Source organism: Candoia aspera, chromosome 17, assembly GCF_035149785.1.
Source record: "Candoia aspera isolate rCanAsp1 chromosome 17, rCanAsp1.hap2, whole genome shotgun sequence".
NCBI classification, from domain to species: domain Eukaryota; kingdom Metazoa; phylum Chordata; class Lepidosauria; order Squamata; family Boidae; genus Candoia; species Candoia aspera.
The window spans coordinates 3,472,276-3,498,451 of NC_086169.1; the positions used below are offsets into that span (position 1 = coordinate 3,472,276).

The 26,176-nt window shown below is 49.7% G+C and overlaps 1 protein-coding gene across 3 annotated transcripts; it reads right to left on the minus strand.

Moving 5' to 3' along the window:
• Positions 1–202: 202 nt before the first annotated feature.
• Positions 203–25,187, minus strand: LOC134506874 (dual specificity protein kinase CLK2-like). Of its 3 annotated transcripts, XM_063317246.1 has the most exons (19): positions 24,959–25,187; positions 23,584–23,803; positions 18,864–18,957; positions 18,378–18,444; positions 17,333–17,449; positions 16,439–16,605; positions 15,986–16,080; positions 15,719–15,848; positions 15,552–15,634; positions 14,953–15,032; positions 14,016–14,106; positions 7,289–7,366; positions 5,284–5,412; positions 4,060–4,180; positions 3,597–3,725; positions 3,006–3,165; positions 2,184–2,285; positions 1,881–1,998; positions 203–1,375 (listed from the first exon to the last, which is right to left on the minus strand). In XM_063317246.1, exons 1-19 carry the CDS (start codon positions 25,120–25,122, stop codon positions 1,229–1,231), a joined length of 2,292 nt encoding a protein of 763 aa, XP_063173316.1. In that variant the 5' UTR covers positions 25,123–25,187; the 3' UTR covers positions 203–1,228. The 3 variants fall into 3 exon arrangements, with proteins under 3 accessions (XP_063173316.1, XP_063173315.1, XP_063173317.1); XM_063317247.1 differs by lacking the exons at positions 203–1,375; positions 1,881–1,998; positions 2,184–2,285; ... (3 more) ...; positions 5,284–5,412; positions 7,289–7,366 and adding an exon at positions 12,507–13,052; XM_063317245.1 differs by lacking the exons at positions 14,016–14,106; positions 14,953–15,032; positions 15,552–15,634; ... (6 more) ...; positions 23,584–23,803; positions 24,959–25,187 and adding an exon at positions 10,601–10,723.
• Between the last annotated feature and the right edge of the window lie 989 nt (positions 25,188–26,176).

A 26,176-nucleotide genomic window follows, 5' to 3' on the forward strand; every position in this document is an offset into this window, starting at 1 on the left:
TTTGGAAAAACAGCAGAGCGTCTGAAATTTCAGATTTCAACAAGGGGGAGATGGGGGGGCAGTGAGATGAGCTTAGAGCAGTGTTTCTCAACCGTGGCCACTTTAAGGCGGGTGGACTTCAACTCCCAGAATTCCCCAGCCAGTGGCTAGGGAATTCTGGGAGTTGAAGTCCACCCGCCTTAAAGTGGCCACGGTTGAGAAACACTGGTTTGGAGAGTAAATCAAATAAAATGAGGCCCAGAAGGAAGGGTGATGGCAAGGGAGAAATGTGGAGCCAGCCACAGACAGGGCGAAAGAAGTAATTCGGGAGAAATCGATCAACCAAAAATCCATCAAGGGCCCTGTGGCTGCAACGTGCTGCAAACTTCGAGTAGGTGAGCATGGCCCTCCCTCTGTCCTCCCCGCCTTTCGACAGGCTCCGAAAAGGAAAATCTGAGAGCCAAGACACCTTGAGCTGCCCCGTTTCTCGAGATTTGGAGACTCACCCCCGGCAGCACTAAAACAAAAGGCACCCAAGGGGCCGAGAAGCAACTGCGGTGGCCGGAGGTGCCCCCACCCCCGGGCTCCCGAGCCAAAATTAAATTGTTCCTGTTGCTAATAAACCTGCAGGAATTGACCTTGCCCCGCCCCCGGCGGCCAGCGCTGGCAGAAGCGATCAATATTTTTAAAAAAGGAGGGGGGAAAAAAACTGTTAATGGAGGGAGGAACGAACGGGGCGTGCTCAGCTCGGGAAATCTGCTGAAAACGGGTTTGGCTGCAGCGGGGTGGGGGGCAAGGGAAGCCATCCAGCTTAAATTAATGCAGGGAGGGTCTGGGGGACAGCGAGGGAGGGAGGGGAAGACAGAAAGACAGGGGGAAAAGCCGTCCAAATATTGGGGGGGGGGGTTTGCCAGAACAAGAGTGAGGAGGAAAGGCCCCCCCACTTCTCTTGGTCTAGAGAAGTCGGGAAAGTCGCAGGAAGGGAAAAATAGGGGCTCCATCCTCCGTGGCTCCATGGTGGAGAGAGAGAAAATCCAAGCAGCTTTCAGGGGTCAGCATCTTCGGCCCCAGAGGGTGGGGGGCGGGATCCATCGTGAGCCCCGATTCCTTGCTGAGATTACCGAGCTTAAGATTCTTGGATCAGCACAAAGGAAGGAGTTCAAGGCGGCAGCGGGGAGGGTGTTCAGTGGAAGGCGCCCCGGCGAGAAGAGGCCGGAGGACCGTTGGGTCCCTGCGCACAGCTGCTCCTTCAGGGGCCCTGGTAGGTGTTGGTGGCCACCCCGGCCGCGGCGTTGGCGGCCGCCGTGCGGACGGCCTGGTTGGAGAAGACCCCGGCGGCAAACTCGGCCTGGGCTTTCTGGAAGCTGGCCCCTGTCCGGCGGTAGAGGGAGTGGATCTGCAGGAGGAGAGAGGAAGCGTCAGCCGGGGGTGGGACAGCTTGGCTTCGGGGCCGGGAGGGCAAGAGGAGTCGGGGACTTGGCCCAAATGCATCCCCGCGAGTTTTTGAAAAGCACAGATTTACCGCCCGGGCCGCCCACCCCCCGGAGGAACCGATCCAAATTCTGCGCCAAATGCTGCAGAATTCTGCGACCGGGATGGCAATGCAAATGGGCCTCAGTTTTGCAGAATGGAATCCCCTCTTTACTCTCGACCCGAAGCATTGAGATACCTAGATGCCCCCTGCTTGGAATCTTTTTCCCAGATGTCCCTCCCGACCCAGAATCCCCCTACCCCGCTGACCACGCCTCTCCTTGGGATGTCAGCTCCGCCCCAGAGCCACACCCACGAGGAAGCGGGCACCGAGGCCAGCCTCCTAAGGAATCTGGAGCCGGCTCCGTCTGCCCACCGGGCGCTGCACAGAGGGAAACATGCAGGAAGTTCCTACTTTCTACGCCACTCACCCGTTTCAGCATGATGATGCCCAGCCCGGCCACAACGGTGAACAATGTGGCTACTAGAATCATGAAAATGCCCACGCCGGGGTGCTCATTCAGGGCTACGAAGCTGATAATCCAACCGCTGCAAGCCAGGGGGCGGAAAAAGGGAGAAGATGAAACGCAAAGGATCAATGGGCAGCGGGAACGAAGGTCAGGGGCGTGCCACGTTGGATCGGCTCCCGAAACGCAGGATCGGAGGAGAGGAAAAGCACCTCAGATCCAGGAGCCGGCCGATAGGAGCCGATTCGGCTCAGAGCCCATCCCTACCTGAAGCCCGAACCTGGGATCCCGATGGCCTGCAGGACGTAGATCACGTCCTGCGCGAAGAAGATGAAGAAGAAGATGAAGAAGTTGAAAGAGCTGTCGCTCCTGCGAGAAAGAGAGAGAAAGATAGATGGGGGGGGGAATAAACGTTGCTTGCTACGCAGACACTCCCTTTCTCACTCCCTCCAAAGCAGGATGGGCTGTCCTGCCACCAGCCAGGCATCTAGGTGTGGTGGAGCAGGGGAAGAGGATGCATGAGGACCACAGGGGGGGCGGGGGGGGCTGATACCTGTCGGAAGGTACGGCCGCAGCTCTGAAGCCTAGCCATCTCCAACCCGGTGCCCTCTGGATGTGCTGAACTACAATTCCCAGAATGGTTTCTGAGTCACAAGACCAACAACCATTGGGTGGGGGGGCGTATCAGCCTTCCCAGGTGGACCAGACAGGAAACACGACCAGATGAGCTAATTCTACTTTATTGTAAGGCTGCATTGACAGCATCTTGCGAGTCTGAAAGTACAAATCCCCCCCCCGCCTCCTCTGCAGCCCGAGAAACCAGGGAGGGTCCCTTCTGAGCCTCTTTCCCCACCCATTATGCAGCTGTGGGCTCTGCCCCCTCTTATCTGTTCCCTTAGCAGCGTCTCTTTGCCCCGTTTCTCAAGGTCTTTCCCACTCGGTGGGTGGGGGGGTTGTACCACCCACCTGGAGGAGATCTGGCAGGAATGGCTGCCGAAATCCCACCCAAGGTTTAGGAACGTCGTTTTCCTCCCCACCCAATTTGCCAAACTTTGCTGCAACGCCGACGCGTCCCTTTAGACGCCGTACCGGAAGGCTTTGTACATGGGCCGAAACCAGCACAGGAAGGAGCAGGGCGTGAAAATCAGGACCCAGAGGATGGAGAGGCCAAATCCGGAACCGCCTGAGGTCTCCACGCAGAACCAGACCAGGGTGGCCAGGAAATTGAAGAAAAGGGCCACAGTGCTGGCTGTCAAAAAAAGAGAGCGTGGGTCAGCAACTATGAGAAACGGAGGCGCGGCCAGGCCACCAACAAAACTCTCTGTGTGCCCACTTGTTCTTAGTCTCTATTGCAGGAGCAACACAGTAACTCTATTGTATCGTATCGTATCGTATCATATATTATATTATATTATTATATTATATATATGGGAAACTCATGGATTGGACACCTTAAGGTTTTTTTTTTCTCCCCAGAGCACCCCAATATCCCCGAGGCAGGTTTCCAAGTTTGAGACCATCCCTTCGAGGGAAACAAGGCCAGGAAACACTTGGGGCCTTAGACCACACGTTCAAGCATCTAGGGTATTGTAACAGAAACTCGAAAGCCCCTCTCTACTTCGACTTATACCTAGCAGAATCAAGGCGGAGAGAGGTTGGTGTCGATCGTCCTCAGCTTACCCATCCAGAGGTAGTACATGATGGTGACCGTCCTTTGAAAATCCACAGGAATCTCTACAGAAATATCCTGATAAAAACAGGGCTTCACGGGGCATATGGAAGGCAGCGGTGGCCAGTTGTTCTGCCGAGCTGTAAACAGAAAGGAGAAGGTTGTGGTTGGCGGCGGCGGGGGTGTGTGTGTTCAAAAATCCTTTCAATCGTATCTGATTCTTGGCGACTGACTGGACAAGTCCCTGCAGTCTCCTTGGAAGTGGTTTGCCATTGCCTCCTTCCTAGGGCTGAGAGGGAGTGGCTGGCCCAAAATCACCCAGCTGGCTTTCTGCCCAAGGCGGGACTCGAACTCACAGCCTCACAGTTTCTAGCCTGATGCCTTAACCACAACCCCAAACTGGCTCTCTCGGTTGGCGTTTTAGTGGGGAGCATTTCTGGAGAGACCTCGGGGAAGCGGAAAAGACATCTGTACCTGCTCCGCTGCCAAGGGCGGCATTCTGCAGCTCTCGCTCCCTTCGATCCAGCTCCTCAGCTTTCCGATTCAGCTCTTCTTGGCGTTTTAAGAGTTCAGCAGTAGCCGTGCTGGTTGCTCCCTAATCAGAAAGGCAGAAGGAACTATGGAGCCGCAGTGCCACCTACTGGCTGCGCAGCGGTCTAGCCACGCAACGCACTTCAAGGGAGCTTGGCAACATCAGACTAACTGCAAAGGATCCAAATGGGAAAATGCCAGTTTGTTGGCCTGAAGAAAAATCTAATCAGTACCACAGGGATGTCTGCGGTGGCCCAACAAGGCAGCAATGCATTCTGTAGGCAAAGTACAGGCAATCCTCAACTTATGACCACAATTGGGACCGGAATTTCCATTGTAAGTGGTTGGGGTCATAGGCCGAGTCACCACATGACCGGACCCATTTTATGACCATTTTTACGGCAGTTGTTAAGCAAATCCAGCTGCCCCAAAGGGTGCTTTCTGCTGGAAAATGGCAAAAAATATCATAGAATGCAATCACATGACCGCGGGATGCTGCAACCGGTTGTAAATGCGAGCTGGTTGCCAAGCACCCGAAATGCAATCATGTGACCGTGGGGAGTGGTGCAACCCATTCTGAGGCTGTTGGAACTTCCAACCGTTGTTAAACAAACGGTCATAAGTCAAGGACTACCTGTATGCAACCAACCCCACTATCTGGCTGAGTCAACTGGGTGACTAAATCCACCCATTTCCTGGATTCACATAAACAAGTAATCAGACTTTTCATAGACCCGGCTAAGCATCTGCCAAACCTACGCTTTGTCATCAGCTCTGGTTTTTAAATGAAGGATCAAGCTACTATCCCTCAAGATCAGCTTGAAAGAAGACAGTTAAAAAAAAATCTAAAGCCAAAGCAGAAAAGCTGTTTTTAGAGATTTAAACATGGAACAGAAGAAAGCAGATTTTACCCCCTGGATTCTAGACATTTCTCCCAAGACCAAAACACATTTTTACCGTATAAACTTTCCAAAGGGTTAATGAATCTTTGCGAACTTCATACCATCTGCAGCTTTCTGTTTTTCATGGCCCCAATCAAAACACCGTTTTGGAAACTCCGGGTAACCACGAGTTTCCAACCAAACTGATTTTTTAGCCCTTGTATTTTGGAGAAAGAGAGATTTTCAAGCCGTCCCCACCTCTCCTGAACCCGCTGTCTCTCCTTACCGGGGTCCCGTATGAACCGTAATTCCTGGGCTCCGCAGAGATTTGCTTCTTGGGGGCCTCCGAGACAGGAGCTGCAGGCACAGAGGGGATTGTGGGAACGGAGGCTGAGGGCTCATACGGCGGGGGAAGCTGCCCCAAGAGAGAAAAGAGAAAACTCAGAAACCCACAGAAAACGTGGATAAATGCACTAATGCACTTCCGTGCAAGGAACGAGATACAACTAGCGAAGCACGTGGAGGTCCAGAGTTTCAAATTCCCAGGGCCTCCTCTTAAAAAGGATGAAAGGACAAAAGCTTGCCGTTTCCAAGGCTTTAAAGCATTTTGCACTGATCCCGGAGCTGTGTACGTGGCCGGCTGGACCGTTGGTATTATGCCCATTTTACAGATGGGGAACACTGAGGCTGAGAAAGCAGATTAGGGCCACCTGGTCGTTCCTGAGCAGAACTGAAGCTCAAATCAGGGCCTATTCAATTTGCAGCTGTTTCTTAGCTGCTGCGGACTGACGCATCCTTGCACGCAGCAGACCGAAAGCCATCTTTTTTTGGGGGGGGGGGGGAAATACAGCTTTTCCTGGAAGAAAAGCCAGCTCAGGTTTCTAGGTCTTATAAAGGCAGATTTTTAAAATTACAATAAACATTATTAATTTCAAGAAAAGAATAAAAACTACAGAAAAACAAAACACTACAAAGAAAGAAAAAAACTGAAAAACTGCAGAAACACCAGAAAATTTTATTCTCGAATTTAGAAGATGCGGCTTCCGACTTTAACCACAAGGCTCTATAAAAATTTCCATAATCAATCTCTTACTCTATATAAAACCAAAACACCACATTATTTCTGTAAGTCATTCCACTTTAACACATAATAAAAATCACTAAGTACAGTTACTCCTCCCCCTTAGAGTAAAATAAAGGGGGAAAAAAGTTCCTGTCAACCTCCTAACCATCTTTCTCCCCTCCAGAAGATAAAACATATTTAATTATTCCCTTCCTACCACTATTCTATGCCTTTCTGTCCACTATAATAAGAATCAAATTAAAAAGCACGTCAGTTGTCTGCTATTATACTTAATAATCATAATAATAAAAAAGCCAGTTCAAAACAGTAAATCCAAATCTTTGAAGGCAAATAGCAAAAATCAAGTCCTTAAAGCAAACCAGATGAACCTTCTTCAACCCTTATCCCACTTCAAAATAAACCAGCGCAGTTCCCCACAATCTGCACAGAGCTTTCCTCTTGAAAGAATCAAACAGCCCAACTGCCCCCCTCAAAGATTCCAGATTCTTTTCCTGGCATTCCACCAGGAGATGGATTTCACTTCTGGCTTGCAGATCACTCTCTCCCTTTGATTTCTCCAACTCCATTATCCAATCTTCACCCAGCACCTCCATAAAAATCCCAATCTGTCTTTTTTTTTTTAAACCTTTCTATCGCTCTTCAATTCCTCAATTCCCTCCACCACATCCCCAACCCGATGGCACATTTCAGATCTGATATTTTCCACAATGTCCTGGATAGCTTGCATAAAAGCCTGATAGAAATCAGAAGAAATCTTGTTTAAAATCCCGGTGGGAGTCGGAAAGAATCTGTTTGAAATCCTCCATGTCTCACGCCGTGGATTATGGCGCCCCCCAGGAGCTTAACCAGCGAAAGTCAAAGATAACGAAGAGTCCCAAAGTGTGTTTACATAAAGTGAAAGTGAGACAGCAGACAGTTCTCAAGGGAAAGTGGAAACAGAAAGCTGAAGGTTCAATTCAGCTGATTCAACGTGTAGGAAAACGCTAATATCTTCAAATGTATTTATTCATTTGTCAAATTTTATTAGCACCCATCTCCCCCCCCCCAAGGAGGGACTCTGGGGGGCTATTTAACTTATAAATTCAACTTATAAAGGACTCTGGGCAGTTATTTCATTTATAAAGGTAAATTTAACTTATAAAGGTAGATTTTGAAAGCTCGGAGGGGCAATTCCACTATTCCAGAGGCGGTTGAGCAATCTACTCACCCCTGCGTTGTCGAAAGGATTATAAACATCCAGGGTGGCATAGTCTGTTTTCGGCCTGTGCTGAGTTATGCCCGGGTCCTGAGGAGAAGAAAAAAGACGTCGCAAAAGAAGAAAATCCAAACCCTCTAATTTGTACCACCCCAAGCTTCACTTCTCTTCACGCAGTTTGGAACCGGTTCCAAAAAATCCATCTTCCCAATGCTCCACTGCCCAAAGATATTGTTTCCCAGCAAATCAGGAGGAATGATTGCCCCTTTCTCTGCTAGCAGATTGGATTAAAAGGCACCAGCGTGGACCATCCGTTTTCTATACGCAGCCAAGCTATTCTAGCACAAAGATGGAAAAACACAGAAATGCCCACAATGGAGGAGTGGATTGTGAAGATGCTACTGTAGAACTTCCAGAAATGGCTAAACTGACCTGTCTGGTTAGGGAAGGAACGATAATGACTTTTATAAGAGCCTGGAAACCCTTCATGGACTTTTTGCTGAAAAAAATGAAAGGCCAGTCTCGGGATTTACTGATTAAAAAGGGTTGTAGATCATTCGGGAGGGTGGAAACGGTATTAACTAGTTTGTAACTGCGGCAAAGAAGATCAGAAACGCTTCTTTAAATATTTTTCTTTCTTTTTTCTTGGTCTATACCAGTGTTTCTCAACCTTAGCCATTTTAGATGTGGGGACTTCAACTCCCAGAATTCCCCAGCCTGCATCTCAGCCCAGGATCTCCTCTTGATCGGCCCATCTGGCTCAGCGTCTGAGGAAGCCCCTAAGCCGGAGGCGAGGCACCCTGCTCCTAAAGCTGGAGGCTCCATCGCGGGTCGCTCCCTCCCACCGTCCAGAGGGAAAAAAGTCCTTCCAAAACGAGGCCTCCAAATGCAAGTTAGATCCTTTATTTACCGTTTGCAAATTGGATGCCATGCAAAAAACACACCAGATAAAGCATGTTGTGGAAAGACTTTCCGTTCCTGCGAATCATTGTTTTTGGCCATTAACATGACCTTTCCAGAATGAGAGGAGGCTGAAAGTGGGGACAAAAATCTGCCTTGGAAAAAGGGGAAAGACAGTCAAAAATCTCTAAGGAAAAACAACTTCCTGGTTTATCTCTCTCTGATAATCAACTACCAAACTACAGTTAGACAAAAAAGTTTTTCATTTCAGAGGTTGAACAGGAAATAAAAGGCAGCATCCACATTTGCTTGTTGTGGCCATCTTTCCAAAACCAGGGTATTATTTATTTATTGTATTATTAGTTTATCAAATTTTTAACACCGCCCATCTCCCCCCAACAAGGAGGGACTCTGGGCGTTTTTAAAAAGGAGGCCAAATTAAGGCAGGGATCGATGTAAAACACAACGTTATTTGAAGGGCCCCCTTTTTCAAAGGCAAAAGTGTGGTTTCCCTGCCCTCCCACCCTTTTAAAACCAAATTTGTATCACCCAGGAAGGGAGCAAAATCCCAAATGGATTTGGCAAAACAAGAGTTTTGCCATTTTGGCCTGATTCATACAAAATTGAATATCTAATGCATTTCGAGAGGGAGACCCCACTGTGGAAATTAGCAAGCTTTGCACCAGCTGCTGCTAAACAAAAAGAATATTTTATCAAAAGTTCTTAATGTTTTCTAATATTTCATTTGCTACAATAACACTGTTCTTGCGTTTTTACTGATTTTTGTACGTTGTAATCTATTTTATTAATGCTTAGCCACTCTTCTGCAGCTTTTATCTTGTTCGTTATGACCAGTGGTCAAAACAATAAATTGATTGATTGATAGAACAGAATTTAGCCAAGATACTAGGCCCCTGCACTTAAAGGAATGATTGTGCGATAAACACAAAACCTCTTTTATTTCCTCAGTAACAGGCAATATCCTGTTAATTCCATTTTTTCTTCCTTTTAGTAATGAAGAGGAACAGAAAAATAGCTGGTTTCTGTACTTGTTACTCCCAAACTGAATTGAGCTGAAACCCAGCAAGGCAGAAACAGAGTTAGGCTCCCAACCAAGATTCATACTTTGACCGGCTTGGCTCATCACCCTGAAGGTGGCTTGTGTTGGTTGGGTTCCATCATGGCTTCCTTGCCAAACTATGATTAAAACAAAGGACAGCAACAAACAAACAAACAGAAAACCCCAAAGCCGAAGGTGTGACATGGAGAAGCAAAATTAAATCCCTGCTGTCTTCAAAGGTCCTTTTGTGGGGGAGTTGGTTAATTAAGGGGCCGCCAAAAAAAATTAAAATAATAAGGCGAGATGCAAATGAAATCTTGTTCTGTTAGCAAGGCGTGACTCAAGGCTGTCTAAAGGAAGGAAAAGTTTTCTCATTCTTTTCGGCTCTAATACCCCTCAGGACACACTTTGATGGGACAAATCTCCCAATGCTGTTGTCCCACAGAGGACTAGGATTTTCTGCTTTTCACTTCTGCGGGGCGGAGTCTTTGATTTCCCTTTTTAAAAACAGAGCTGGGGTGGCGGCACTTAAAAGGGTTGGCCTGGTTTGGATAATATTTGTATAAATAAATAATAGTAGTAGATGAAGCTAGGTTGCTTTTTGTTAGTTTAGCTGGCAGATAGGCGTAAACGACAGTGAAGAAAATGAAAGTTTGTTAATTTATTAGGGGAAAAATTACGTTCGAAGGGGTTTCTCTACGTTTTTTAAGTGGGAGGGAAAATCTGTTTTAGAGGGGAACGTTGCGTGGCGAATCGAAATGTTTTATAGAAATAATGTCTATTGTGGTTGATACTGCTCCAGGTATATTTTTGCCACAGAAAGCCGGAAGCCACCCTGTAGTGGGTTTCTTTGCATTTCCACCCCTTTTTTAGTCTTCTTTCTTTCCCTTTGCGGGTTTTTTGTTTCCTGCCTTTTCATTTTAGGTGCATGTTGAAAAAATGTAACGAAGTTTTAAAAAAATAAATACATAAATGGAAGCGTCGGCCTGGGAGCCCAATCTGAGTCCGCTCTCAGCCAAAGAAGTTCCTTGGGGGGTGGGGGGCGGCGCTTTGGGCCAGCCCCGCTCCTTTCTCAGGCCGGCCTACCTCGCAGGGTTGTTGTGGGGGGAGGAAGCTACGGAAGGAAAGCGGGGGGAGGAATCCGGCCCACCCCCAGCAGGTGAGCGCTACCTCGGATGATGGGGGGCGCAGCCCGGAGAGAGGGGGAAAGAGCCAGGCTGGGAGTGGGTCGTCCCCATATCGCAGGGGTGCAGATGCAGAGGAACAGCCTGGGACCTCGGGAGGGACGAGCAAAGCGAGGTAAGGACCCCCCTTTACCCCGGAGGGAACCCCACCCAAGGCGCCCCCCTTCCCACGCCACGCACCTGGAAGGGATTCCCCGGGTCTCCCTCGAAAGGGTTTCCCCCGCCGTTCTGGGACATGCCTGCCGTTCTCCCTCCCTCCGCGACGGCTTCTCCTGCGTCCGCTTTCTCCGCTGCCCGGAGAGAGGCTCAACGCTCATTGGCCGCCCGGGCCCCGCGTCATCCGCGGGCTGGGTGGTGATTCCCGCGCACGTGACGGGCGGGGCGGCGGCCGGCGCGACGTCACTGGGGACGTCCCCCCGCGCGCGGGGCGATGGGAAGCGTAGTTCGCCCCGGGCAGGAGCAGAGATTTGTAGTTTTTCTCCGTCAATTGGGGAAAAAAGAAGGGGGGAAAAAAAATCCAGGTAACCCGTTTTAAGGCGGGCCGGCAATGAAAAGGGCGGCGTGCGGGCTGGCTTTTGCGCCCGTTTTCCCACAGTCCCATTTATATCTGTCTTTAAACTCTTAAAATTGTTTTCAGAGAGTTAATTGTTGTATTACATTGTTGTTTTATCGTTTTATTTTTTCAATTTATATAGCCACCCACACACACACACACACAAATTGGATAGTGTCATGGTTTGAGATGGGTGGCTATACACACACACATATACATATATAATCATTTATTATATTTATTTTCATCCTGCCTTTATTATTTTTATAAGTAACTCAAGGTGGCGAACATACCCAGTACTCCTTCCTCCTCCTATTTTCCCCACAACCACCCTGTGAGGTGGGTTGGGCTGAGAGAGAGGGACTGGCCCACGGTCACCCAGATGGCTTTCAGGCCTAAGGCGGGACTAGAACTCTCCTACCACGCTTGATTGGCTCTTGGGCTGAGAGAGAGGGACTGGCCCAAGGGCACCCAGCCGGCTTTCAGGCCTAAGGCGGGACTAGAACTCTCCTACCACGCCTGATTGGCTCTTGGGCTGAGAGAGAGGGACTGGCCCACGGTCACCCAGCCGGCTTTCAGGCCTAAGGCGGGACTAGAACTCTCCTACTACGCCTGATTGGCTCTTAGGCTGAGAGAGAGGGACTGGCCTGAGGTCACCCAGCCGGCTTTCAGGCCTAAGGCGGGACTAGAACTCTCCTACTACGCCTGATTGGCTCTTAGGCTGAGAGAGAGGGACTGGCCTGAGGTCACCCAGCCGGCTTTCAGGCCTAAGGCGGGACTAGAACTCTCCTACTACGCCTGATTGGCTCTTAGGCTGAGAGAGAGGGACTGGCCTGAGGTCACCCAGCCGGCTTTCAGGCCTAAGGCGGGACTAGAACTCTCCTACCACGCCTGATTGGCTCTTGGGCTGAGAGAGAGGGACTGGCCCAAGGGCACCCAGCCGGCTTTCATGCCTAAGGCGGGACTAGAACTCTCCTACCACGCCTGATTGGCTCTTGGGCTGAGAGAGGGGGACCAGCCCAAGGTCACCCAGCCGGCTTTCGTGCCTAAGGCGGGACTCGAACTCACAACCTCCTGGTTTCTAGCCATAAAAACCATAACCTAACCATAATCTTTTTCATCATATTGCAAAGATGCAGACCAGTGTTTTTCAAACTTCGCAACTTTAAGACGTGTGGACTTCAACACCCAGAATTCCTCAGCCATTATTATTATTATTATTATTATTATTATTATTACTACTACTACTACTACTACTACTACTTGCAGTGAGGGAAGAGAGGAGGAAAGCGAAGGAGCGGGGAAGCATTAACATCCACAGAGCAAACGTGGCATTCATTGACATGGTCTTTTTATTTTGTCCCCACAAAGACTGTACAAAAGTCATATAAAATTCTGGGGTTTGAAATGGGATGTGGCTTGTTATCCAAAAATAATTGTCCGAGAGCCGTGGAATCCACAAAGGGTGGAACCGGGGTAGGAGATGGGCAAGGAAAGAGGCAGGGCACCTGTACAGCAGAAAGAGAGGACAGGAGGGGGCAATGGCAGCGTTATTTACAGGGGGAGGGAAATGGCACAAGATATCCTGTGAGTTTTTACATATAATTTATATATGCCTGTATATATATATCTACATATATATATATTGTATATAGAGAGATATTTACAGACTATTTTACATATCAACAAGCTTTACATGATAACAAAAAGGAAGGAAACTGGAACAGGGGAGGGAGGGAGGGAGGGAGGGAGGGAGGGAACCAAGATCTCTTCTGTAGCCTTCGTCTGCTCTAAAGCACCAAAAACAGGAGATACGCCATACCAGCCACCATAGGGGCTGAATGTATGGGGGGGGGACAGGGGGGTTCAGGAAAAGAAGCAAAGGGCCTCGATGGGTCACCGGCTGATGTCCCGGCTCGAATCCCAAGCTTTGGGGCCGGGCGGCAGGTGGAGGATGTCGAAGAAGGGGTGCTTCAGCGCCTCGGAGAGGGTAAGCCGTCTGGCTGGTTCATATTCCAGCATGCCCTCGAGGAGGTCAAACAGCTGGTGGTGCTCTTCGGCTTCCGATGCCAGGTACCTCTGTAAAGAGAAGCGAAGAGGAAGAAGGTGGCTAGGGGGGAGGGAGAGCTGAAGGGGGGCACCAATTAAAGACGGCAGAACAGGCTGCCCCGCGAAGTGGTGAGCTCTCCTTTGATGGAAGGCGAAGCTGGGAGGTCATCTGTCAGAAATGTTCCAGTGCATTCCTGCACGGGGCCGGGCTAGAGAACCTCTAAGGTCCCTCGCACGTCTATGGTTCTATGATTTTATGGCTCGGGGTGCGGGCTGGTGAGAGGGACCAAGACAACGGTCCAATTACGCTCGCTCTGGAAGAAGCAAAACCCCCTTTCCTTCCTTTCGCAGGCTTGGAACTCAGGAAGCCGCCTGCTGAAATTAAACGCACGGAGCTCCCCGAATTGCGAAAAGGAAAGGCTGCCTCCCGCATCGCTAAATTGAATCACAGCACTCACTGCCTCCTGGAAGTTGAGGCCCCCAGAGATGAGGCCCTCAAAAGATGGCTTTTGAGAAAGATCCAATGGTTGGCCAAAAAAAAAAAGCATTGAGCTCTGCTTTCTGGCAGCCTGGAAACTTTAGTTTAAATTGCCGCTGGGATATTTCTCTCCCCAAATCCCGGGAGAATCCCCACTGGCTGGAACCGGCCGCTTCACACATCCCAAGCAACGTCTGCTTAACCTAACCACGGTTTCCTGAACCGATCAAACTTGGCCGGGCTGGTGGGACACCTTCAGGTATGAATCCCGAACCGGCACCGGGTTCGTGAACCAAACCAGGACAAGCCGAACCACCACATTTGGGCACCACCAAACGAACGTCTGGATGCAGCCTGAAGAAGGCAGGCCAAGGGGCCCCGTTTGCGCAAGGAAGCTGCCAAGGAGAATGCTGCTCTGCCATTCCTCCGCATCCCGATCCATCTCTTCTCCCAAACCCAAATGGCAATCCGGACCTCCCCGCACCCAACAAGGCAGAGGCCAGGCCCGGCCTTACCCGCAGCGGCTTGCAATTCTCCCGCACGTAGCGCCCCGCGGAGGTATTCTCATCCCAGTCCAAACGACTGTGGTAGAAATACTTCTGCCTCCTACCCAGAATAAAAAGGTTACAAGGAACAATCAGGGGTGCGCATGGGCCGGTGCGCGCCCCTCTTTATTTTTACTTTCCAAATGTAGAGGTGCCCACAAATACCTGAAGACACCAGCCCGCTGCAAGATTAACACATTCACAAAAACTTAAGCTATCCTTTCGCCACACAACCAGAAAGCTAATTTCTATCAGCGGTTATCATTCGACATGTGCAGTTTCTGTGACACCGTGAAACTCTCCCCAAAGTTTTTGTTCCTTGTTGACTATATTCAGGCCCTGGTAGCAAACACTCCAGGGTGCCCTTTACAGTGTCCCCAACTGGGTCCCTCCAGATCCGTGTTTCCCAATTCGGCCATCTGGACTAGGAATTCTGGGAGTTGAAGTCCACCCATTTCCAAGTTGCCCAGGTTAGGATCCGGCCTACAAAACCCGGAACTGCCAGGGGAATTAATGCCCTGCCGCGTCGAAGTATCTGCTTAAAACCACAGAGACTTTGCTTCAAGGACCCGAGTTACCCTGAAACTTGCCCAAGGTAATTCTCAGGCCTCCTTTGCAGGGGGACAAAAGGCAGGCGGGTTGAACAATGCTGAGTTTCTGCCAGGTGAGGATAAATAGGTACAAAGCATTTTTAGAAATTCTCATTCTGCACAGCAACCCCTAACCACACCTTTTCCCCTGTGGCAGCCTGACATACCCCTCTCCTAACATCACAATTTCATCTGTCATCCGAGATAAATAATGTCTGTTCCTGATCCAAAGTGGGAATGAAGCCGCTCGAGTTACGAGCCTTCTCAACCTTCCCCGAGGATCGTATTCCCTCCCTCCGCTGCCCCAAACACTCCACCTTGTTTTTCGGATCATCCGGGATGGGATGGGGCCTAAGATGCGCTCCATCATGGCCAGATGTTCGCGATTATCGTGGGTCTACGAGGGGGAAAAAAAAGGCTTTGTTTGGAAAAGAGGATCCAGTGAAGGCCTGGAACTCCATGTGTCATACTCCCCGATCACAATGTCCTCAGAACATCCTGATCGGACTCGCTTCCATCTTCATCGAACCCGTGTCAACAGACCGAGAGTCGCCAGAAACCCAGAAGGGAGGGGGTGTTGACCTGGAGTGTGAAATGGGTTGTTTAGGCTAGGCGTTTATGGCCCAAGGCCATCCGGCCGAGTACCATCCGGCCATCTGCTGGCAGAGGGGAGCGTACATGCTTTGATGGGTAGAAGGGGGGCAAAGTAGAGAATGCGAATTTTAAATTGTAGAACGTGCGGGAAAGCAGCCATTCGTAACTTTGCTTTGTACCAGGCGCTTCGCTTCCTTAAACGGTTTAAAAGAGCCTAAGTCTCAGAACCGTCCGGCACGTGGATGGTTACAGCATGCCTGCTGGGCTCACCCATCGCTCCCGCCTCTGGTGGCTTTGGCGGTCCCCTGCCCGACAGACTCACCTGAAACAACGTGAAGCCCATATAATACTCAAAGAGGATACAGCCAATGCTCCAGACGTCGCACGGTTGGGCCCAGCCGAGTTCTGTGGCAGCAAAGAAAGGAGTTTCAGGCTCTGCGCTCGCAGGATCCACAGCCCACCCGAGCCCGACGGCACCGAGGTACTGACCTAGAATGACCTCGGGCGCCCGATAGTGCCGCGTGGAGACAATGGTGCTGTGATGCTCGTGGTCAAAGGTGGCGCTGCCAAAATCCACCAGCCGGATGGCCGTGTTCTTGACGCTTCGTTCGTCTCGCTTCTTGGAGCGGGTGGGACGGGGGGAGCGAAACTGTCATTAACAGCACAGGGAATATTCTCCCCTCTTCAAATCTTTCGGCCCTGGCCTACAGTACGAGGCTGGCAGAGAGGGTAGCCCTCCTCATGAGCCAAGCTCACCTTTTCCAGGTTGTAGGTCATCTCGTAGTCCGAAACGACAAAGAGGATGTTCTCCGGCTTGAGGTCCGTATGGGTGAGCTTGTTCTCGTGCAGAACTGGAAGGGGGGAGGGAGGGGGGGAGGGAGGGAAGAAGAGCACCCTGACCATTCTTGAAAGAGCCGAGGACAAGAGGAAAAATAGTCCGAGGAGGAAGCAAAGCACTTGGTGAGTGTTCGTGCTGCCTGTTGGCCAGGCCCACAGGTTTTCATGCATCCCCCTGCACCCATGAAGTACAGGTATTAATCTGACCTGTTAGTCCTCAAAATGGGGGGAACATGCAGCCACTGGGACTCAGTGTCTGCCAGCTAGGGAGCTGGGCATCCTTATTCTAACTCATTGGAGTTAGAATAACGCCCCTCTTCTCTCAGCATTTCTGCCCCCCCCCTCCACCCAATGTCCGTCCTGAACACTCACATCTGACAGCCTGGCACACTTGGTAGGCCATATGCCTTATCTGGTGGAGCGGATACGGCAGATAGTTGTTGTCCTTCAGGAAATCAAACGTGCTGAGGCCCAGGAGCTCAAAGGAAATGCACATGTGGCCGTGGTAGTCAAACCAGTCATACATCTGGACACACAGGCTGAAAGGGAACCAAGGCGAAGACGGGGAGGGGTTGGGAAGAGGTGAATTGGCTCTTTGTATTTTACTGGCCCCCAAGCAAAGGCAGGTCAAGTCGGGGCAAAACACGGAGCACGGCGATGGGTAGATGGGCATGAACACAATATTAAGGGTTCTGTTCTGCTTCCTGGCCCTGCTGGGTCCACTTTAAGTGTGTCGTGGTCTTTCAAGCTGCCTCTAAAAAAAGTGGGGGGGAGGAAGCAATCGCTACAGCCAATAAGGATGCTGAATGTGGGACGGCAAGTTGCAGAGAATCTGTGCACATCACAAGCGGGACCTGGGTGGGCCTTGTATAATTAGAAGGGTGGTGCTAAATGAATGTGCCAGAGAAATGGGCAGTCCTCTAGTTCCTTATTTTTTTTTTCTATCCTGCCTTTATTATTATTATTTTTTTTATAAATCACTCAAGGCGGCGAACATACCAAACACTCCTTCCTCCTCCTATTTTCCCCACAACAACAACCCTGTGAGGTGGGTTACGCAGAAGGACGCATCCTTCTGATCTCCAGCAAGGCTCACCCACAGTAAAACAGGACAAGCTCCAGCAGGGGCTCCTGCGCCAAGCCAATCTTCGGGCACAGGGACCACTCATCCCCATACAAGTCGACGCAGAAGGCCAGGCACCCCTTGGGCCTTTGTGCAAAAACATCCAGCTTCCCTCGCTCCCGGGAGGCTTAAATCCAACTCACTTTTTATTCTCCGGATCTTTCTGGTTAATTTTCTCCAGCACCTTGATCTCCAGGCGAGCGGCTTCTTTATATTTTTCTACGTTCTTGATGATTTTGAGAGCCACGCGGGTGTTGCCTCTGAGGAGGGAAAGGGTGCAGGAAAAAGTGGGGTGGGGATCACGGCCCGGGGGAAGGAGCCAGGGCGTGGGGACTGACAAAACCCTGCTTCTAAATGCGCTTCTCTTCTTGGCTGCTTCTCTGGCGTAGTAAATGCCAAGACAGACTAGCTTTGCACATTTGGCTAAACCATCGTTCGTTTAATTGTTTTAGGGCCCTGGCTGGCTGGCTGGGCGATAGGGACTGGGAGTTGCAGTCATAAGGTATCTGACAAGAGGCCAGACTGGGGAAATCTATTAGAAATCTTTTGTCTTCTGACCAGACTTGATCATTAATCAATTTCACCAAGGATTCCACATACATACAGGAACTGTTTCACTCTTGACCAGCCTTTCTCAACCTTCTGACCCCGAAGGAGCCCTTGAAGGATTTTCCAGGCCTCGGGGAACCCCTGCCCATTCAGGCTCCAACAGAGGCCAGAAGTTACAAAATTATTATACGTGTTACCAATCGAAGTGAATCCCCGTGGATTCTCATGAACCTTCTCTCTCTTCCCAAAGCAATTCCTTTGACATGGCATTCAAATAGACACAGGATATGTGTTTCAGGGGTAGGCCTATCTAGACGCATTAACGGTGTTCTTAAACTGAAAATAAAGAATGAAACTTGCCTCTTTAGTGTGAAGCTGCCCGAATCTGAGATGATTTTTTAAAATAAATCGTGATATCCCAGGGAACCCCCAGGGAACCGTCGGGCGCCACGGAACCCTGGCTTAGAAACCCCGATCTAGAAACACTTCCTGGCTGGAATCTGTGGCGGCCAGAAAGCCACGCAGGCCCCGAGCCACCGAGGAAAAACTGCAGCCTGCTTGGCTTCCGTATGAGCCAGAGAAGCAGCAAGCGCCCTTTTCCCATCATCAACTTTTTAGCAGCCCGGCGTTAACACTTACCTGCGGTGATCAATACACTGCACCACCCGGCCAAAGGTGCCTTCCCCGAGGGTGCTGATGACCTCATCTGCAGAGGGAGGGAGGGAGGGAGGGAGGGGTTGGGGGGAGGGAAGACCGGGAGAGGGTGAGAAGAGAGACGGCATCTGGCTGCCAAACAACACAACATCACCACAAAAGGCTATCTTGGCCGGCTCCAAAGACCAGCCTCGTTCCCTAACGCTTTGGATATCAATACAGAAAGATATAAAACGGGAGGAGGAAGGGGGGGCAGGGCAAAATGGGGGGGGGGGTGCTGAAAGAAGAAGCAGATGAAGAAGAAGAAGAAGAGACGAAGAAGAGACGAAGAAGCAGAAGAAGGAGGGATGGTGTTTTGGTCTTAAAAACAAAAACAAGAACGAACAGGGAAAGGGGGAAAGCTAAGAACAACCGTGTATCTGCGACGGGAGCTTAACTAAAGACTAGATTATGTTACGGATTTCGCAGTACATCTGTCTTGGAGACAGTCCCCGATGCGATAGATGAGGTGGCCTTCCACGTCGTCCTCCACGTTCTTGGCTCTCCTGCTGCCGGGACGACTCTGCTGCCGGGGGGCCCCCAAGCGCAGCGACGGGGCGGAGAGGGGAGGGTGTCATTCATTCATTCATTCCACCCGGCCAATCGGGGCGCGTTTTCAAACCGGCGAAGGGGGGAGCCAGCCAGCCAGCCAGCCAGCCAAGCGTCACCCGTGGAAACGGTGGGCCCGCGGCAGACATGGAGGAGGAAGGTGGGACGAATTGCAGGTCAATTCATACGGCACAGAGGCGGTATATGTATAAACAATATATAACACAGATAAAAATAAGGGGCGTTGCAAGGGCGGGGGGGAAGAGAGGTCAACACACGCCAGCTCAGGGTCGTCTTAAAAGAAAAAAAGAAAAAAACTGTAAATCAAATTTACGGAGAATACCTGCTGCAAAACAGGGGCCCCCAGCCCAGCATGGAACAGCTGAGAAGCGGGCCATTCTGCAGCTCTCTGCAAGAGAGGCTCAGTGCTCGGAGGACGGAAGACGACCATCGTTCCCCCACCCAACCCGGAGAACCAGCAAATCGTTAACTCCGTCCAGCATCGGAATTTGGCGTGGCTGTTCAAAAACCAGGGGGCAGAGCGGGTATATCCGAACGGCCCCACTCGCCAATCCCTCCCTTATTGCTTCTAGAGGAGAGCAGGCAAGCTGGCAATTAAAGTCCTGGCTTGAGTTAGGATATCTCCCCACCCCCCCGCCAATATCATAACCCTGAGCCATTCCTAGGAACGTGGGGGGGATGGCTGAAGACTCAGCTAGTATTTTAGAAGACAGCGGGTTCTAGGAGGGACAAAAAGGAAAAAGAAGGGGCTGGGGAGGGGGGGAGAGAGCTCCCATCACAATCTGGATTTGTCCCCACTTAAAATGCAAGCAGGGCCTTTGCTTGCCTGCTGAAGGCCAAATCTCCTGGAGGACAGCCATTCTGACTTCCCATAAATGCAGGCATGCCAATGAAACCCTCTCCACAGGTGGCTGTGCAGAGAACAGTGCTAACTTTCCTTCGTAAAAATGTGCAATCGTATTCCCCCACGGTTATCCCTTCTCGAGGCAGAACAATCCCTCCTTTTGAGGCTTCTAGTCCCCATGATGGCCAGCAATTCCTTACTTTTCTCGTGGTCCTTCTCTGCATCTTGTCTGTCTGAATTCTCCTTAAAACCTGGTGCCCGGAGTTAGACCCCGGCCTTGAGACGGGGCCTGAGCCACACAGACCACGGGCAAATCTGACTTCCTAATTTTTTTTTTTAATCTGTTCAACCATGTCTGATTCTCGGAGGCGGCCTGGACAAGTCCCTGCAGTTTTCTTGGCAAGGTTTTTTAGAAGGGGTTTGCCATTGCCTCCTTCCTGGGGCTGAGAGCGAGCGGCTGGCCCAAGGTCACCCAGCTGGCTTTGTGCCTAAGGTGGGATTAGAACTCACATCTCCCAGTTTCAAACCGGGTGCCTTCACCACGATGCCAAACTGGCTCGCGTGATTTCTATTAAGGGTTAAAGGGTAAAGGTAAAGGTTTCCCTTGACATTAAGTGCAGTCGTGTCCGACTCGAGGGGGCGGTGCTCATCTCCATTTCAAAGCCGAAGAGCCGGCGTTTGTCCGTAGACACTTCCGTGGTCATGTGGCCAGCATGACTACACGGAACGCCGTTACCTGCCCGCCAAAGCGGTACCTATTAATCTACTCACATTTGCATGTTTTCGAACTGCTAGGTTGGCAGGAGCTAAGGGTTAAGGCAGCCTAAAATTGCTCCTTTGGGTTTCCCTTGGGATTGAGTCACATTTGAAGATCCTTTTCACTTGGATTATAACCAAGCCTGTTATCTGGGCACTTGATTTCTTTTGCCTAAGAATTCTGCATTTGTCACGATTATTTTATTTATTTATTCCTCACATTTCTTCACTGCCTATCTCGGCAAGAGACTCTGGGTGGTTATTAAACCGCACACTGTTGTTTACAGCCACAGTTCCATGGCATCAAGATCGTTCCAAATTTGGTTTCGGCTATCTAGAGAATCAGCTATCCCGGTCCTCTCTGAAGCAAGAGATCTGTTTGGCTTAGATTTTTAGGAGCCGCTGTTGCCAAAAATAAAACAATGTGGTCTAAACAAGCACGTCACCTAATCAACTACCTCACGTGGTTGTTGTGGAAGGAAAGCAGGTCGTAGAGTGAGGTTAGGTATAAGTGCATACCAAATAGAAATCCTAAATATCAACTAATACACAGGCAGAAGACAGCTTCTAGCTCAGGGCTTCTCAGCCAGGGTTGTGTGGCACCCTCGGGTTCCGTGAGAGGTCCCTAGGGGTTCTCTGGAAGATCACGATTTATTTTTTAAATTATTTCAAATTCGGGGAGCTTCACGTTAAAAAGGAAAGCTTCATTCTTTATTTTTAGCTTAGGAACACTGTTAATGCATCTATACAGGCCTACTCACGAAACAAATATAATAATTTTGTAACTCCTGGCCTGTATTTGAGCCCGAACATGCAGGGGTTCCCCAAGCGAGGCCTGAGAAATATTTCAAGGGTTCCTCCGGGGTCAAGAGGTTGAGAAAGGCTGTTCTAGACCAACCTTCTTCTACCCCCCCCACCAGGAAAACCCCAAAAATTAAAGATTTCAAAGAAAATCACCCTGTACAGGTGAGTCTGCCTGCTGTGCCTAGCAAGATTTTGAGCCTCTCTGCTGCCAGCCTGTTCTTGAAGGCAGAGTTTTGTGACATGAACAGGTATTACTAACCTCAGATCTACCCTTGATATGGAATATATTGTTATTCTTGACTTGAAATGACTTTTATTAACTCTTAGGTTTCATCCAATGCTGTACTCAGAGATTATCTATCCAGCCATCCAGCCATCCATCCAATTTATATCCATCCATCCAATGTATCTCTATCTATTTATCTACCTACCCACCCATCCATCCATCCATCCCACTAATTTATATCCATCCATCCATCCATCCATCCATCCCACTAATTTATATCCATCCATCCATCCCATCCCATTTATATGGCTGCCCAGCTCACCAAACCAACAATAAAATAATAATCACCACCAACAAAATAAAACATAGTTCAGGGCCATCAAATCCAACATGCCTCACCCAAGACGGTGACATCTAACAGCCTGGCCCAAACGCTCCAGGGGGCAAACCAGGTTTCATAATGCTTTTCAAAAGGTTAACAGGGTTGGAACCAATTAGATTTTGGGGCGGGGCAGGGGGCTGGCTTGATCATTCCAAAGGGCAGGTGCTACCACAGAAAAGGCTCTGATCAGATTACTGGTCAGAAATGTCTGACTTTGAAATACTTCAAAATAAATATATCACTGCAAGGCTCCACCTCTGGGTTAGTCCCTGCCCCAGCTTTCCATTCAGGAGCAAAAGAACTCTGCTCCGCACACATAGAAGGAAAGGGAGGAATATCAAAACCAGGCGCTCTTATGCTTGCAGAATGTAACTGCAGACATTTGCAGGAGTTAAGAAGAATTTGCGTTTCCCCATTTAATTCCCCAAAGAGTACGCGTGTTGCGTTAGACATCACTAAGAGTGTGCAACATGTTTCCAGAGTGAAATGCTCATGAAATCCTGTTTCAGCTGTTCCAAGCATACTTCTGAAAGCATGCCGAGCACTTAACGGAGCGTTTCAAGGTCGGAGCATTTTCTCCCAAGCTCAGGGAACGCTTCCAAACCGAGCCACGTCGCACTCGGACCAGCGGCTTCGAGCTCGGAACAGGACGCCCGCACATTCGAAGGGGCTTGGAACGAAGTGTTTCCCGCATCCCGAGACGCTACCGTAAAAACCGTGCCTATTCTGGGATGGGCCGCGGGAGAAGTTACGCCGAGGCAGCTTCTCTGCAAACACGGCGATGCGGAAAGTCGCATCTCTGCCCTTTTCTCCCCAGAATCTTTTGCTGCAAGAACTCCGTTCTGCCTCTCGACATCAGGGAAGGCAGATTCCGGCCAGCTGTTTTGCTTGAACTACAGAGTGGGCCGGGAAAAAAAAAAAAGAACAAGCAGAGGTTGCTGCTCTGGTTTTGTTTTCTTCACTTGGCCACGAACGACCCGAGGCAGAGCCTATTACAGATTAATCACAGCGCTCTCTGCTCCTTCCAGACAAGACCTGTTGCCCTGCTCTACACCACGCAGCACTTCCGAAGGCATGAGATGGATTAAAAAGGCCTCCAATCCACCGAAATTTTTCTTTCCGTGTCCCATAATCCCTCCTTACCCCCCAAAAAAATTTTTTTAAAGGGAGGGAGAGGTCCAGGACTGCTGGAGCTATGAAAATCAGATCACGCTTGGGCACACATATGCCCCCTGCCAGCCCCTCCATCAAGGAAATACATCTTCCCCTAGGATTGTGCAGCAGGAACCTTTGGGAAAATAGAAGGAAATTCGGGGACCCTTTTTGGACTCAAAAGAGGGAAATCGAATTTTTGTTTCTTTCTCCGAGACTCCATTACTGCCAGCCACGTGAGGGTTTCGATTTCCCATCAACTAAGAAGCGTTGGGAATGTCCCTCGGACAGCAGCCGGGCCCTGCTCCGTGACGCTGATCCTCACGCGTCTAGAGTGCCGTTCCTAGCAGACGGTGGGCGGGCTGCTCCCAGAAGCCCAGAGAGGGCAGAGAGATGGGAAGAGGCAGTGACTACTCACCGAGGACGAGCGGCTGAAGGAACGGCTACGGCGCCGTCTCCGCCGCCGCCGCTTCCTCTTGCAGTCCCGGTAACTGCCATCCCGGGAATGCTGGTACTCGTAGGAAGGGTGGTATTCAGGCTCGTAATAAGCATCACCCCGCTCGCTGTAGCCGTCTCGCCGGTAATCATCCAAGTATCGCCGGTCGTAGGCATGCCGGTCAGACGAGTGATCGTCATAACTGGGGGAAGCGCAAAACGGAGGGAGGTGATCTGCTCAGCATCAGGAAAACACAGGCAGTCCTCGCTTAACGGCCTCAATTGGACCAGAATGTCAGTTGCTAAGTGAAGCGGTCATTAAGTGAATCTGACCCGATTTTACCACCTTTTTTGCAGCCGTTGTTAAGGGAAGCACTGCACTCTTTAAGCGAACCACGTGGTCGTTAAGCGAATCACACTGTTCCCCATTGATTTTGCTTGCCGGAAGCTGGTTGGGAAGGTTGAAAATGGCAATCGCGTGACTGCAGGACACTGAGATGGTCATAAATGCGAGGACCAGTCGTAAGTCAGTTGTTCCAGCACTGTCATAAGTCTGAGCCATCACTAAACAAATGGTCATTAAGCAAGGACTACCTGTAGCAAAACATTGTTTTGATTGGCAAACTTTTAGGTTTTGGTTTGCCATTCAAAGTTGGCCCCTTGTCCATATTTCCTAGACCCAAAAGCACTGAAGATTCATAACATCCAAGAGGTAATATTTCTAGCACTTTTTCAACATTGTGATATACAATACCATAGCACCCTCCAGTTGTGTGGACTTCAGCTCCCAAATCCTCAGTACTGCTCATGCCAGCTGAAGAATTCTGGGTCCCCATGTCAATACATCTGGGCAAGGTTGCTCTGCTGGACCCTCTTTATGGAGCTCCTTATGCAGCTGATGCCACAAGCTCAGGCCACATTAATGCTGCTAATTAAAGCGTCGTAGACCCTTTTTATACTCGTCCCAACATATACCATTAATTCAAATCTCTGTCGAGGCAAGCTTGACTCCTAGCAACCTCACGGACCCATCCCAGCAGTTCCTTTTACCGACAGAACTGAAATAATCCCTTACATACACACCCACAACAGTTTTTGTTTTTTTTTAAAGATCTGTACTTCAAAACTCCAGTGCAGACCACGTGAATGCAGTTTACAGTCCTCGGGGACACATACACACGGCAGAGACAAAGAAGCCATTGTGACTCAAACAGCAGCACCCAATGCCCAGCCGTTACTCTGCCAACTTCTAAAGGTAAGAGACAGATGGACGGTGCCCAGTTCTGCCACACCGAAGCAGATCCCATCACCGATATCCTATCTTCTCCTCGCAGAGCCCGTCTTGGGGACTCACTCACCTCCGGGATCGGACGTGATAGCTGTCCTCTCTGTGATGCCGTCGCTCGCTGCTACTTGATCGGGAATGACTCCGTCGTCGCTTGTGCTTCCGGCTTCTGTAACATTCGTGGTAGCTGCCCCGGCTGCTGCGTTCCAAAGACTGAAACCTTCTGGAACGAGGCATCTGCAAGGGAAGGAAACGAGTTAGGAAACTAACTGGAGTGGCTGAGCCTTAAAGTGCCAGGAAACTGCAAATATATATGTCTGTGTTTCTGTGTGTGTGTATTATTTTAGAAAATGATGGGATAGAGAATTTACCATCATGGTCAGCTGAGCTCTCAATAAGATGCAGAAACTAGAACAGCCTCTCACTCGTCCTTTCTCAACCAAGTCAACAAATATGGAATTTCCGTTAGCCAAAAACAACTGAGAAGGGGCTCGATTTTGTCTTGCGATGTAGCCTGAACGTCGAGACTACTTTAACGATCAATACTTGTAAAAATTAAAAATAAGAAAGGCAGGATATAAAATAAATAGAATAAATAAAAAAGAAATAACCTTTTAGAAGGACCTCCTGCCAACCGAGCAGTTCGAAAACATGCAAATATGCGTAGATGAATAGGTACCGCTTCTGCGGGCAGGTAATGGCATTCGGCTTAGTCACGCCGGCCACATGACCACGGAGGAAGTGTCTTCGGACAAACGGCGGCTCTTCGGCTTTGAAACAGAGATGAGCACCACCCCCTAGAGTCGGACACGACTGGACTTCATGTCAAGGGAAACCTTTACCTTTATAAGGACCCTCCTGCTCTACTTGCAGAAGTTAGCATGTCGACTGAAATAATCCAGTTATAAAGCGCAAAAGCTTTGAACTTTCTAAAGGGGTATATCCAAATCCCAAATACAGGTACACAGACTGAACTTGGCATAGTTTTAAAAAAGTTGATTAAAGAGAACAAACTTGTCTGCTTCCATTACCATATTCTCAAGAAATCTAAGATAACCTGCCCACTTTGATGTAAATTATTCAACATCCTACCAACATCCTATACCATGACTGTGTTTTGCATGCTAACGCTGTGATCAGAGAACAGATAAAAAAGTGGGCTGTGGCTGCAAGAATAAAAATGAGGTGTGACTCCAGGATGAAGGGATCTCCTCTGCCAGGTAAATATTAAAGACCGGATTTGAGGTGTGACCTCAAATTTACCACCTTGAATTTCTCCTGTAAAAAATCT

Bases quoted from the DNA above. Each gene is read 5' to 3' on its own strand.
- LOC134506874 (XM_063317246.1), bottom strand. From the start codon at position 25,122: ATGCCTCGTTCCAGAAGGTTTCAGTCTTTGGAACGCAGCAGCCGGGGC. The intron at 15,033-15,551 runs GTGAGTCTGTCG...TCCCCCTCGTAG, and splicing joins TGGGCTTCACGTTGTTTCAG to ACCCACGATAATCGCGAACA. The intron at 7,367-14,015 runs GTAAGGCCGGGC...TCTTCTCCTCAG, and splicing joins AGAATTGCAAGCCGCTGCGG to GACCCGGGCATAACTCAGCA.